Source organism: Chlorocebus sabaeus, chromosome 16 (assembly GCF_047675955.1).
Source record: "Chlorocebus sabaeus isolate Y175 chromosome 16, mChlSab1.0.hap1, whole genome shotgun sequence".
NCBI lineage: Eukaryota > Metazoa > Chordata > Mammalia > Primates > Cercopithecidae > Chlorocebus > Chlorocebus sabaeus.
Window position 1 is genome coordinate 19,186,938 of NC_132919.1, and position 14,781 is coordinate 19,201,718.

A 14,781-nucleotide genomic window follows, 5' to 3' on the forward strand; every position below is an offset into this window, starting at 1 on the left:
GGACCAATAGGCGCGAGGCTTTGGGTCAAGCTCAGTCAGCCCCGCGGCAACTGGGTCTGGCAGTGGGACTAGGTGGGCCCGGAGGCCGCGGCTGAGGGAGCGAGCCCTCGGCAAGTGAGTTGTGGCTGCGGGTCGGCGGTGGGGACAACCCCCGGAGGGAGGCGGAGAGAGGGGAGGCAAGGCCCGCACCTGCCTGCATCCCGCTTTCCACGCCCCAGCGCCCTCCGACCGTGCAGTTCTCGGCAGGACCAGGCCATGGAGCGCGAAGTACAGCGGGCCCGCCAGGCATTCCTGTCCGGACGGTCGCGACCCCTGCGGTTTCGGCTGCAGCAGCTGGAGGCCCTGCGGAGGATGGTGCAGGAGCGCGAGAAGGACATCCTGGCGGCCATCGCTGCCGACCTGTGCAAGGTACGCACGCGAGCGGCGGAGCGCGGGGAAGCTGGCCCCAGCAGCGCACTTGCGGGCCGGAGCTTCTGCTGGGTTTTGTTTTTGCTTTTACATTTCGGATTACTCCAGCGCTGGAAGTATGATCTCCAGCAATACAGATAAAGCCAAAGTTCCCTCTGACTTTCCCTGTCCTCTAGCACTCAGAAGGGCATATGTTGTTACCTGGCTTCTGTGGTTCCTTTTCTGCCTTTTCTATTGTTGTCCATTTTTCTGTGACATTTGTGATTCTTTTCCTTATGATGTGTAGGAACTCTTTGTATATTCTGAATTTCAGTAATTTGTCAGTTTACCGTATTGTAGATACTTTCTTTGGGTTTCTTTCTTTCTTTTAAAGCCAGTAAAATTTAGCAGTGGGAGAGTTGTATACCAACTTTAGTGACAGTAATATTTAATAAGTTCTGAATAATCCATTACCCTCAGACCAGTCTCTGGGTCTATTTCTTGCCTTTTAGCTTTGTTTATGGTTTCTTTTGTAGACAGAGTTTTGTTTTTAAGTTATAGTTGCACTCAAATTTTTCTTCATCACTTTGTGTGTTATTAGGTCAGTTCTACTCAAATTTTAATGCACTAACAGACACCTGGGGATCTTGTTAAAATGCAAATTATTGTTCAGTACGTCGGGGTGGGATCTGAGATTCCAAGTTTCTAACAAGGTCCCCAGTGATATCATATGCCTCTTTTGGAAACACGCTTTGTGTAGCAAAGTTTTTATTGTTTTGATGTGTGTGTGTGTGTGTGTTTGTATGTTTGCTTGTTGTTTTGTTTCGCTTTTAAGACAGAGTCTCACTGTGTCTCCCAGGCGTGAGTGCAGTAGTGCGATCTCGGCTCACTGCAACCTCCACCTCTCCGGTTCAAGCGATTCTCTTGCCTTGGCCTCCTCAGTAGCTGGGATTACAGGCGTGCGCCACCATGCCTGGCTAATTTTTGTATTTTTAGTAGAGATGGAGTTTCACCTGTTGACCAAGCTGGTCCTGAACTCCTGGCCTCAAGTGATCCGCCTGCCTGGGCCTGCCAAAGTGCTAGGAATACAGGTGTGAGCCACCTGTATATACCCCTGGCCTGTGGTAGCAGAGTTTTAAGTAATGTTTTAGGGTGTAAGTATATTCCTCTATGTTTTCTGATAATAGTTACTTTTTTTTTTTTTTTTTTAAAGAGACGAGGTCTCCTTTTGTTACCCAGGCTGAAGTGCAGTGACTCAATCATAACTCACTGCAGCCTCCAGCTCCTAGGCTCAAGCAGTCCTCCTGCCCCAGCCTCCCAGATACTAGGACTACAGGCATGAGGCCGTCATCTTGTTTTTACTTTTTATCTGCATTACATGTGTAGCAGAGCTTTACTCTAGGTTTGTGATTTTTCCCTTCCCCACAATCCCCTCAAAGGTTATTTTAATAAGTCATAACAGTAGTAGTACTAGTAGCAACTATAAAATTTAGAGTACTTTTGGTGGAAAGGGGCTGTGATATTAAATAAACAAGATGGGATAATTAAGATTCCAAAAAGACTGTGTCATTTAATCATTCTTGAAGAACTAAATGTTTGTGTGAGTATGTGTATATATAGGATGACTCAAGAAATACAATAAGTTCCCTGTCCCCAAGAGTTTTAAACTTGGTTGGGAAACAGAGCATACACAGATAAAATGTGAGTAATAGTTATAAACCAGTGCGTTAAGGGTAAAATATTAAGATGCAGGTCAATGTCAATAGCATAATTACTGTGATATAGAAAGTTTGATCACAGCAGACCTTTATTACTCAAGGAAATCTTCCTGAAAGAGGTAATATTTAAGCCTGGCTTTTAAAGGGTGTGGATTAGTAAAGAAGGATTTACTAGTGGTACTACTACTACTACTAGTGTTACTACTCCCTGAAATAATCTTTGATTTTTTTTTTTAATATATTAGAGAATTAGCAAGCCCTTATCAAGGGCGTGAAGGGTACAAAAGGAGTCTGGATGGCAAACCAGCCAGTCTGATAATGCCAGTTGTTGTCACTGCATGTGTACCTGGCTTGAGTGTTTTGACATTCAGGGCGAAGTGTATCATACTTACTCTGCAAGATTAACTGTGATTCTCTTATACCAGAGTGAACTCAATGCGTACAGTCAGGAAGTCATTACTGTCCTTGGGGAAATTGATTTTATGCTTGAGAATCTTCCTGAATGGGTTACTGCTAAACCAGTTAAGAAGAACCTGCTCACCATGATGGATGAGGCCTATATTCAGCCACAGCCTCTGGGAGTGGTGCTGATAATCGGAGCTTGGAACTACCCCTTTGTTCTCATCATTCAGCCACTGATAGGAGCCATCGCTGCAGGTCTGGTGCCAGCTTATGTCTATATACCTTTTTAGGGAGGCTTATTTTGTCATATTCATTGTAAATTAAGGATAGTGGCTAATTAAATGCATTTACTTTGGTGGTTTGCCTTTGTTTACACCACCAGTGTACTGAGAATTCATACATATCATACATATTTTTCAATGAGCTGCTGAGGAGATTTGTGTGGCTATGTTTTGAAGCACGTGGAATGAACCTGTGGGAGTGTAAAGGTGTCTGAGTCAATAGACCCAGGAGTTTGGAGTCAGGCATCTGTATTCTAATATGGTTTCAGTTGCTGGCTCTGGCTTTGGATGAACCATTTGATTCTGTCTGACCAGTTTCTTCATTCAAATAAAGGCTATGAGAGTGATGCTAGCCTGGGTATATAGCAAATGCCAGGAGATTAATTTCTCACTTTGCAGGATCCAGATAGAGATCTGTATGTTGAAATCGCTCATTTGCCCAATAATTCCCCGGGCAGAGAGGACAATCTAGGGGCAGAAGTGGGAGAAAAGTGATAGAAAGTTGGAGGAGTGGGAAAGGCTGATGGAACCCATTGACAGTGACCTGAAGATGATGACAGCTAAGGAGTTAGCCTTTGAAGAGAAAGTGAGGTGAGCTCTTATGCTCATTTTGAGGATGTGCAGCATTGAGAGCTGCAGAAATAATTGGGAGTACCTAGCCTGTACCTCCCACTGAGCGCCATTTTGGTAGCTATTACAGTTAAGTTTTAGATGATACTGTTCTACTTTTTACTTTGTTTAGGAAATGCTGTGATTATCAAGCCTTCTGAACTGAGTGAAAATACAGCCAAGATCGTAGCTAAGCTTCTCCCTCAGTATTTGGACCAGGTAAGAATTTCTTGACCCATCTTCAACATACGTGTTTACTGTGGAAAACACACATTTGATTTTCTTGCTATTGCATGTTATTGCTGGCCAGGGACCCGATTGCAGTTTCTTTAAGCCTTCAGCAATTGGCTTAGTAAAAGGAGTTCAGTTCCAAAGTACATTGTGGAGTCACCTGGCTGTGGAGGTTACACAATATATGTAGGCCCATGACTTCATGTGTATGTACTACTGCTGTTGACAGATTGTCTCTGTTTGGCATTTTGGAATAATCTTTATTTGAGCTAACGTGATTTTAGGTGTTTTCATTTAATGGATTATTTAATGAGGGACTGGTACTGTGCTGGGTGCTAACATATTTCTGTTACTAATAATTTCTTTTGTTCTAACAAAATGTACTTTTATATGATTGTATAAGAGTACTCTTTTTTGTTGTTTTTTGAGATGGAATCTTGCTTTCTCACCCAGGCTGTAGTGCTGTGGTGGGATCTCGGCTCACTGCAACCTCCGCCTCCTGGGTCCAAGTGATTCTCCTGCCTCAGCCTCCCAAGTAGCTGGGATTACAGACATGTGCCACCACGCCCAGCCAGTTTTTGTATTTTTGGTAGAGATGGGGTTTCACCATGTTGGCCAGGCTGGTCTTGAGCTCCTGACCTCAGGTGATCCGTCCACCTTGGCCTCCCAAAGTGCTGGGATTACAGGTGTGAGCCACTGCACCCAGCCTATAAGAGTACTTCTGCTTTCAAAAAAGACATGTCGGCCGGGCGCGGTGGCTCAAGCCTGTAATCCCAGCACTTTGGGAGGCTGAGACGGGCGGATCACAAGGTCAGGAGATCGAGACCATCCTGGCTAACACGGTGAAACCCCGTCTCCACTAAAAAAAATACAAAAAACTAGCCGGGCGATGTGGCGGGCGCCTGTAGTCCCAGCTACTCGGGAGGCTGAGGCAGGAGAATGGCGTAAACCCGGGAGGCGGAGCTTGCAGTGAGCTGAGATCCGGCCACTGCACTCCAACCTGGGTGACAGAGCGAGACTCCGTCTCAAAAAAAAAAAAAAAAAAAAAAGACATGTCTATGGCATGAAAACATGCCACACACACACACAAAAAGTGCCCTCCTGAATTAGAGGATGTATCTTCACACTGACTTAACATGCTGGCATTTAAGAACATCAAGAACTGAATAAAGAAAATGATCTGCTCAACTGCGGGGTAGTTCATCTGTCTGAGTCAGAGGTTCTTATGCCCTCCTGGGAAGTTAATGATGCCACGAAGAAATGGGCACTGCTGAGTTCTACATGAGTTGCTGCAGAGAGGAGTCTTCATTTAGCTTTCATTGAAAGACAGCTTAAAAATATCTTAACCTGTATTCTGTACATCAACTTGTAATGGCTTGAGGCCAGTTCTGGTTCTTGGAATGCTATTGTTCTCTTTGTTAGAACCATTTTGTTCTAATAGCTGTAATGATCCAATCAAGAAAGATGAAATGGAAGACAGTGAGATGTCAAGGATTGAATAGGACTTAGAACCAGAAGATGGAGGTTGAAGGTACTGCTTTGCCCCTGACCAGGGGTAAATTATTCAATAACTGACTGTCCGGATAAGGAGGATAATAATGCCCTACGAGCTTCAGTTACTGTGTTACGGGGTTAATAATATATGCTATATAGATTAAGTCATAGAAAAGTTAAAGCTTGAAACATTTGTTGGGCAGCTGAACTATGAAGTGAATGAAACTAATTCGCCTTCAGAACAGGAGATCAAGTGGAAACATGAGATCCACAAGCCAACTTTTACTTCACACTTCCACCTTGGAGTCTTGAATACCTCTCTGTCTTGCTTGGTTGCCATCTGTTCTCTTACTTTTCATGCTGTTATTGTCTAAGGTGTTATCTCTTAGAACAGCTGGTAATGATAGCACAATGCGTACGTAGATGGGCTCAGTCCACAGAAGCTACGTGAATTCTCCCAGTGCCAGATGAGGAAATTGAGGCTCAGAGGTGTTCGGTAGCTTGCCTAAAGTCAAATAAGCTGGTGAGTGGCAGAGCCCAGATTCAAACCAGATACACTTCAAAAGCAAGCGCGCTCAGCTACTGTGCCGGGTATACCATTCAGAAGAGCATGGGCTGAGCCTACTCTGTTGTGAGACAGAGAACATTCAGACTAAGATATGCAGCTGGGACCTGTCCTGTGGGAGCCATTCTTCACCAGAGTCACTTCTGCATACACCCACATCTCATGCATTTTCCCTGATCAAGTTCAACCATTTGTTCTCCTTAGTGTCTTTGTTGCTGAGCTCATGTAAAAAACCGAGTCTCCAGGTTGGTTCTATGTGGGTTCATGCTTCCCAGATGCCAGCGAACTGTGTGTTCTCCTCTTGTCCTTGGTCAGCGCCCTCTCCCATCCCTCACAGGGACTGGTCTTGACACTCTCTGGGTTTTACTGAGTGTTACATGTTTATGTTGAAGAGATTGCTGATGTTAAGATGTTAGGATTAATTTGGCAGTACAAGAGTTTGTGTTTCTCTTTCTTTGAGGACCTCTATATTGTTATTAATGGTGGTGTTGAGGAAACCACGGAGCTCCTGAAGCAGCGATTTGACCACGTTTTCTATACGGGAAACACTGCGGTTGGCAAAATTGTCATGGAAGCTGCTGCCAAGCATCTGACCCCTGTGACTCTTGAACTGGGAGGGAAAAGTCCATGTTATATTGATAAAGATTGTGACCTGGACATTGCTTGCAGGTGAGTCTGGCTGTCTGATTTTCTGCGGTTTTCCCAGCACAGTGGAGACTTTTCCTGACAATGTTACTCTGCATTTGAACCCCATACCTTATGGCTCCAAGATATATCGTTAAACTTTGGTGGTCGATGTCATCAAGAGTAACAGGAGTCTTTCACTGTCTCTTGGTGACACTGTCAAAAATGGTGAGCTGTAAGTCCTGACATTGTGTGGTTGTCCTTAGGAATTTTGAAAAAGTTATTTCTGTCCTCAAGATTACAGCTAGATCTAGCAAGAAATTTAATGTTCTTTTGGCCCGTGATCTGTGAAGTACATAATCCAAAGTATTGTGTGCGCCAAATAAAATCTTTAAATTCCCATTTGAGAGGGTATTATGCTGATCTCTTAACTGAGATCCTTTGTGGACAAAACGAGTGTTCCTCATTTTTTAACTGTGAATAACATCTTGCATTTGAACATCAGAAAATAAGAGGTTTCAGGTTCTCTCTGCTAAATCCGGTTTAGCTACTAAGAAGTGCCAAATCATAGAACTGACTCTGCTCTGGGTGGCGTGGCTTTCTCTCCCCTTCTTGACTCTGTGCCCAGGGTGGCGTGGCTTTCTCTCCCCTTCATGACTCTGTGCCCGGGGTGGCGTGGCTTTCTCTCCCCTTCATGACTCTGTGCCCTGGGTAGCGTGGCTTTCTCTCCCCTTCAGAGATGCCAGGTCAGGGTTCCAGGTTGGCTTCCTAAGTAGAAATCTTGTTGCCAAAATCGGACACCCTCAGTTAGTGAATGTTCAGGGCGTGGGTTTCTGTCCATGCATGGGAAAGGTCTTCCCAAGTGGGGCAGGGCTCCACAAAGAGGAGGGTGGCCTTGAAGTCTGGCTGCCATCCTGCTTTATACCTGAACATCTTGCCAGCAGATCCAAAAGCCACAACCAGGAGAGTCTGTACCAAACTCCTGTCATCCAGGACTTTCCTTTGGCTGGACTGGGAGAGGGGAAAGGACATTGGGAGGCTGTTTCTCCTCTTTTCCTGCTGCAGGCAATGGCATCACTGTTTACCAAGTACTGTTTCCCATGAGCTGGCGTGAGAATTCCCTGCTATGTAAAATATTCTACCTCATTTGGAAAATACATTCTAAATTCCAACCAACTGATTTAGAAATGAGTTTTTAACTTTTTAATAAAAATTGCCAGATAAATATATGAATCTATTTTAGTTGCAAAACATTCGAACAACACAATGTAACAATTGAAAATTTGACTGAATTATATAGCTGTTCTGGATTTTTTCCTCTCAGACGCATAACCTGGGGAAAATACATGAATTGTGGCCAAACCTGCATTGCACCTGATTATATTCTCTGTGAAGCATCCCTCCAAAGTCAAATTGTGTGGAAGATTAAGGAAACGGTGAAGGTTTGTATTTAAAACATCTGATTCCACTGATTTTAATAAGATAAAGAGTCAAATTAACTATTCACAGGCAGCATCCCCATTTGTTTCTCCCTTCAGGAAAATTTTAAAAGCGTATGTGATTCAATGAGCTTTCTGACTAATATGAAAATGCTCTGTGTACCTTTCATAGGATATCTGCTGGGAGCAAGGTTGCCTTGGTGTTAAATCTACTTAAGTTGTCTAGTTGATTTGTTGATGATTAGTTGTGTCATATACTTTTTTAAAAAAAGTTAAATAATTGTGTGTCCATAGTTTTGAGGGAATGTTGCCAACCCTTTAGGTATAATCAGAGAGACCCTGTGGCATATTGGCCATTACTGATGAAGGTTATCAGTTTTTGTGTATGTAGAGGGCCTAGAGTGGCCAGTAGTTTGGAGGAGTGACTTAATTAAATAACTACTTACAGTGTACCCTTTGTATAGTTAGCAATCTTTCAGGGTGTTTAAAGTAAATATCTACAGTGAGGGAACCAAGGAAGACTGCATGGTAGAGTCCCAAGCCAAGACTTGAAGGAAATGTAGAATTTAGGTTGGTAGAAAGGAATGGGGGCTGGGCATGGTGGCTCATGCCTGTAATCCCAGCACTTTGGGGGGCCGAGGTGGGCAGATCACTTGAGGTCAGAAGTTCAAGACTAGCCTGGCCAATGTGATGAAACCCCATCTCTACTAATTAGCCAGGGGTGGTAGCGCATGTCTGTAATTCCAGCTACTCAGGAGGCTAAGGCACGAGATTCACTTGAACCCTGACGAGAATTGCTTGAACCCGGGAGGCAAAGGTTGCAGTGAGCCAGGATCATGCCACTGCACTCCTGGGTGACAGAGCAAGATTCTGTCTTAAATAAATAATAAGAGTGGGATGACCAGTGTGACTGAGTTCAGCAGTGGGTGAGGGTCATTAACCCCTCAGATGAAAGAAATTATTGGAGTAGTCAGTGTTTACTCGACAGATGTTAATTGGCACTAAAAGGAAGGATCAGAAACACCAAAGAGTAGTGCATGTGATCTGAAAATGAGAGTTGTTGGCCGGACATGGTGGCTCACGCCTGCAATCCCAGCACTTTGGGAGGCCGAGGCAGGTTGATCACTTGAGGTGAGGAGTTGCAGACCTGCTTGGCCAACATGGCAAAACCCATCTCTACTAAAAATACAAAAATTAGCCGGGCATGGTGGCATGCACCTATAATTCTAGCTATTTGGGAGGCTGAGGCACAAGAATTGCTTGAACCCAGGAGGTGGGGGTTACAGTGAGCCAAGTTCATGCTACCGCACTCCAGCCTGGGTAATGGTATGAGATTTTGTCTCAAAAAATTTAAAAAAAAAAGAAAATGAAAATTGTTGCCGGTTGCAGTGGCTCAGTCCTGTAATCCGAGCACTTTGGGAGGCTAAGGCAGGAAGATCGCTTGAGCCCAGGAGTTCAAAACCAGCCTGGTCAACATAACGAGACCATGTCTCTACAAAAGAGAAAAAGGTTAGCTGCGCATGGTAGCACATGCCTATAGTCCCAGCTACTCAGGAGACTGCAGCCAAAAGGATCACTTGAGCCCAGGAGTTCAAGGCTGCGATGAGCCATTATAGCACTACTGTGCTCCGGCCTGAGTGACAACGTATGATTCTGTCTCAAAAAAAAAAAAAAGAAAGAGAAAGAAAATTGCCTGGGCACGGTGGCTCACTCCTGTAATCCCAGCACTTTGGAAGGTCAAGGCAGACAGATTGCTTGAGGCCAGGAATTCAAGACCAGCTGGGCAACGTAGCAAAATCTTGTCTCTACAAGAAATACAAAAATTATCCAGGTGTAGTGGCTTGTACCTGTGGTCCCAGCTACTTGGCAGGCTGAGGGAGGAGGATCGCTTGATCCTCCTGGGAGGCGGAGGCTGCAGTGAGCCAAGAGTGTGCCGCTGTACTCCAGCCTAGGTGACAGAGTGAGACCCTGTCTCAAAAAAAGAAAAAAAGAAAGAAAATTGTGTACCAGGAAGTTCAGGGCAATAGTTCACCATGTGTTCCAGGCAGAGTAACTTCGGGGATGAGGTGCTAGGGCCTTGATATGGGTATTGGACTATCATTTTTAGTGATAGGACTAAAAATGGATCCAGATGAGCACGTGAAGGAAGAGTTGCCCAGATTCAGGGTACGTGGGCAGAGAGAGTGGTTAAAAGATACTTGTGAGATTGAAAATATTTGGGAATTGGAGAAATGCTTAGTTGAGTGTGGTGATGAATTCAATTTCAAAGGAATAAGGGCCTCTGCCTCCCTTTGAGGCATTTATACTCTTAACACAGTGGTTCTCAAGCTACATGTTAGAACCATTAGGGAACCATTTAAAAACAAGTTTGCAAGCCTTACCCTCCAAAGATTCAGCTTGTCTGAGGCCTCCAGGTAATTCTGTGATGCACTCAGCACTGAAAGCTACTGTTGGTGACTCTGGAGTCAGAGCTGAGGCACATGCATTTTAGCAAGCTGCACCAGGGATTCCAACCACCCAGACTTGAGAGTTGCTCTTGGTAGAGGTTGGATGAACAATGTTCATTTTGATTTGGGATTAAATTGAGAACTCTCCCAAGGCTTTGAAGTGATGCAGCAATTCAGTGATTTTGTTTTACAAAGTAAGTGTTGATTGCATGATTATTGAGGTTCTTTTACCTTGGTAATTTCCCAAAGCTGTATGTTGATCCTTCGAGTGGTTTCACCATCACGTGTAAGTGGTGGAAATACCAGTTCAAAGAAGACCAAAACAGCAAAATGGAGCAAAGATTGGCAACTGTTTTCTGTAAAGGGCTAGGTGGCAAATATTTCAGACTCTGCAGATCTTTGGGTCTCTGCTGTAACTACCGAACTTACTGTAGGGGGAGAGCAGGCACAGCCAATGTGTGAACACATAGGCAACCCTGATGCAGAACAAGACTTACCCCAGCCTGCTCCCACTGTCAGCCGCAGGAGGTGAAGGCCCGTGGGTGGGCTGTAAGATCCGTAAGAGCCTTTGGAACTATGGACAGTGATAGATGTCTTCTGTGTGTGCGCGCTCTTTATTTTCTAGTCCTCGACCTGCCAGAAAGCTGAAATGTACTATCGTACTACTGTCAAATTACTTGAGGGGTGGGGAGTTAGCTTCTGTGAGGGTATAAAACCAGATTGATTTTGGGCATGGCTGGATTTTGTACTCACTGAAATTGAATTGTGGGTCTTTGTGACATTTATATACTCCTGTTGTTTTAAATAGGAATTTTATGGAGAAAATATAAAAGAGTCTCCTGATTATGAAAGGATCATCAATCTTCGTCATTTTAAGAGGATACTAAGTTTGCTTGAAGGACAAAAGATAGCTTTTGGTGGGGAGACTGATGAGGCCACACGCTACATAGGTAATGGAAATTCTCCCTTCCTATGGGAAGATGGCAATTTGGCAGTTTTTGCTGGCACTACTTATTAACACTAAATAAACTATTAAATATATAGCTTTTAATTGTTGAAGTACTAAATCCTGCTTTCTGGTATACTGTAGCTTTTGTTATAAACTATTTAAAATGTCTACGTTTCTGTGTATTGAATGATGCCACCAGCATTGTTCCAGTTCATATTTACATGTAACTACTTTTTTCTTCATAACAGTCCTGAGAAGCAGAATAGAACTTGATGTAATTATCTTTAGTTCATGGATGGGAAAACAGCACAAAGAAGGAAATAGCTTGGTCACTATTCCACAATTAACCAGTGACGGTACCATCCCAGAAATAATGTTTTGGTCCACCAGTGATGGTACCTTATTATTTGTGTACCTTCTTTGTGCTTTTTCTTCTTTGCCTTGAATATATATTACTTTGAATGTTAAGCACATTTTTCTAAATTAACATATAAGGTGACAGAAAAATTAGACACGTTTGGACTTGGCTGGCAAAGAAGCTGTACCACGTAGCTTTACTTATCCCCTTTATCAGATAAGATGCTACAAGTTACCAAAAAAAAAAAAAAAAAATCAACTTTAAAAAAACAAAATTTAAAAATGAAATAATAAGCAGAAATTGATTCTCTTGTAATTAGCAGTCCCGAGGTTCTGCTGAGCTGTATAATTCAGTGGCTTCATGATACCATCAAAAAACCCTGATTCTTTGTACTAGGATGCAAAAGAAAACAATCCTTGTGCCTTCTGTCTCTCTTGGTGGCGGCCCAGATCGAACTGGGGAATACATCTGTAGAAAAAAGAGAAAACGGACTCTACTTCTTTCACCTCTCTGTTCTCCCATCCTCAGCGTGTCCACATTGCCCGTTTCTAGGCTAATGAATGGCAAAGGGAAGGGGCTATCCTGATTAGTTGATAGACTAATTAGGACTTTCCCCTGACTTCGAGCTGGGATCATTTTACCTGAGCGCGGCTATGCAGAGGAAGTAGACACTCAGCCCAAATTGGTTCTCTGACCTGAGGAAGATGTGGGCAATGGATTTGGGATCTGGAAGTGGTGCTGCAAGAAGCTGTCCACAGCCACATTGCCAAGATAATCTATTAGAAACTAGGGGTAAAGGAAAAGCGCCGACTTGTTATTGTCAGATGACTTCTCTTTTGGATGACGATCCAGTTTCTTATTTACAGAGTCTTCTGGAGTACTGCTCGTTGGTGACTTACATTGGCAGCAGATGCTGGGACACTTTGCATAGCCTCCCCAGCATCTGTTTCACCCTCCTTTTTTGTGCCTCTTCCCTGTGGTAGATGGGACACTGAACTAAGGCTTAGGGAATTTTGACCATTTAACTCTGTTTTCTTAATCTGTCTAACAGAGTTGTAATAAAGGTTAATGAGATAATATATATGAAAGCTCTCGAGTTAAGAAAAAATAGTATTGATTTGATTCATGGTTGAGCTGTCTTTGCTCCTAGAAAGACCTGTCCGTTCAAGACCAGCCTGACCAACATGGAGAAACCCCATCTCTACTAAAAATACAAAAGTTAGCTGGGCGTGGTGGTGTGTGCCTATAATCCCAGCTACTCGGGAGGCTGAGACAGGAGAATCACTTGAACTCGGGAGGCGGAGGTTGCGGTGAGCTGAGATGGCACCGTTGCACTCCAGCCTGGGCAACAAGGGCGGAACTCCGTCTCAAAAAAAAAAAAAAAACACTGTGCACAGAAAAATGTTAAATATAATCTACAGTTAAATGTATGCATGGCTGTGAACAGAGTTCAATGTGAAAAAGATAGATTTGCACAAGTGTCCACAGGCTTGTGATTCACAGGCTTTGGAGACATTGAGTATTTGCACAGCTCATCCACCTGCTCAGGATTTTTCAATAGATATGACTTGCGGGGGAGAGGGAAAGGGAGGGATAGGTGACCCAAGGAAAGAGATACAAGATGAGAGTTGTACATTTTTGTCTAATAAGTATTTTCATTTTCATTTTGTTTATTTTCTTTTTAGCCCCAACAGTACTTACTGATGTTGATCCTAAAACCAAGGTGATGCAAGAAGAAATTTTTGGACCAGTTCTTCCAATAGTGCCTGTGAAAAATGTCGATGAGGCCATAGATTTCATAAATGAACGTGAAAAGCCTCTGGCTCTCTATGTATTTTCGCATAACCATAAGGTAAGCTTTAGTGAGAACAGCTCACTAGCATAAGCGACTATCAAGAGTTATGTGCCTTCTTTGCTGTAAAACAATGCGGAAAACAATGTGAAACAATGATGGTTTCTTCTGTCATATCAGAGTCCACTAAGTGAAGTTGTGTTCCTAGGTTGCTCTCTTGGTTTATGAGGCTCTGGGGTTATCACAGCATCCGTTTCCCTCCTCCCTCAGGTTAGATCTGAGTCTGCAGGGTTGAGCGTCGCAAGGTTTTTGATTCACAAACACCTCCTGTATAATTGGAAGACTTATATGTGCCAGCATTAAGTGCTTTTCTGATGTTAATCCACAGGGCATTGTCGAGTAAGAGCCTGCACAAAATGGCATTCGCACCCACTGTGTGGGACGGAGACCCCGACACTGTCACATAAATGGTTGTGATATGATGGATTTTAGTTTCTCACATGACGCTAGCTTCTTGTTAGAGTGGTGGAACCGCATCACCTGGTTGAGCAGTTCTGCCACTTTCTGCATGGCTCACTCATCCATGTCACTAGGGGACTAGCTGCTACTAAGAGACAGTGGCCCAGATGTTTTCGGGAGAACTTCTGATGGTAACGTGTAGATAGTCATGTGACAGCTTTTGGAGCTTGTGAGGCTATTGAGATACAGATAGCTACAGGTATTTGAAGTGAGACCAAATGTGTGGGGCTCAGTAAAGACTGGGTTATTAACAAAACAATGGTTTGACATTTAAAACCATGGATAACGTGGGCAGGAAGGAACCCTGAAGCCAAAAGTTGGCTGGCCGGGGTCAAGTCAGGTGTGGAGCACTTCCCAGCAGTGGGTCACCTGAGGTCACTACAGTCCAGACATGAAGAACTGTCAAGGGCTTGCTGGCACCCAAGGGAAATGATATTTACTAGTCAAGTGTTCTTGTGCTTTTCTGGGCCTTAGGCCAAACAACCATTTATTTCTTAAAAAATAGGATGCTAAATCTAAAGTCTTAAATATTTTTACATTTCATAAAGACTAAATAATACCTATTAATCATGTGTTATAATGTAGAGCAGAGATAAGAAAGAAATAATAACAGTGTTTAAAGCTGGAATATAGTCTAAGCTGTTCCCTTACAAAGAGCCTTTTGCTGCTGTGTTGGGGAGTACACCTCTAGGTTGTGGCTGAGTCGGCCCAGAGGTTTGGAGCTGCCTCCCTTTGTGCACTGGATGTGTCTGAGAGGTTGGGTATCAGTCACTTTGCTAAATTAACCACAGTTGAGATTGTTTGTCTATCTGGCATGGTGTCCCCAAACTCAAGAATTTTCACTGACACAAAGCCAGAATGTGCATGCTTTGAACTCGTAACTCTGAGCACACAGCCCTCTGTGTGGTGGGGCCATGAGTGTTCCCTGAGGGGCAACTTCACTGACCTGGATGCCTTTGGTCTGTC

General features: G+C 43.7%; 1 protein-coding gene and 1 non-coding gene across 9 annotated transcripts in view; both read left to right on the forward strand.

Annotated features, from left to right (window-relative positions):
* ALDH3A2 (aldehyde dehydrogenase 3 family member A2) overlaps positions 1 to 14,781 on the forward strand; it is a 27,794-nt gene continuing 13,013 nt past the window's right edge. For 2 of the 8 annotated variants that reach the window (XM_008010628.3, XM_073004761.1), the window contains exons 1-8: positions 1 to 114; positions 247 to 408; positions 2,531 to 2,762; positions 3,531 to 3,616; positions 6,148 to 6,356; positions 7,636 to 7,753; positions 11,006 to 11,147; positions 13,190 to 13,356. In XM_008010628.3, the coding sequence (XP_008008819.1) occupies positions 256 to 408; positions 2,531 to 2,762; positions 3,531 to 3,616; positions 6,148 to 6,356; positions 7,636 to 7,753; positions 11,006 to 11,147; positions 13,190 to 13,356 (1,107 nt within the window). In that variant the 5' untranslated portion in view covers positions 1 to 114; positions 247 to 255. Of the gene's footprint in view, positions 409 to 2,530; positions 2,763 to 3,530; positions 3,617 to 6,147; positions 6,357 to 7,635; positions 7,754 to 11,005; positions 11,148 to 13,189; positions 13,357 to 14,781 lie in introns of all 8 variants that reach the window. The other 6 variants (XM_037987212.2, XM_073004759.1, XM_037987213.2 and 3 more) reach the window with 6 other exon arrangements.
* On the forward strand, positions 11,884 to 11,974 carry LOC119620369 (small nucleolar RNA SNORA31). Its single transcript, XR_005236902.2, has one exon. It is a non-coding gene; the product is annotated as a small nucleolar RNA SNORA31 (small nucleolar RNA).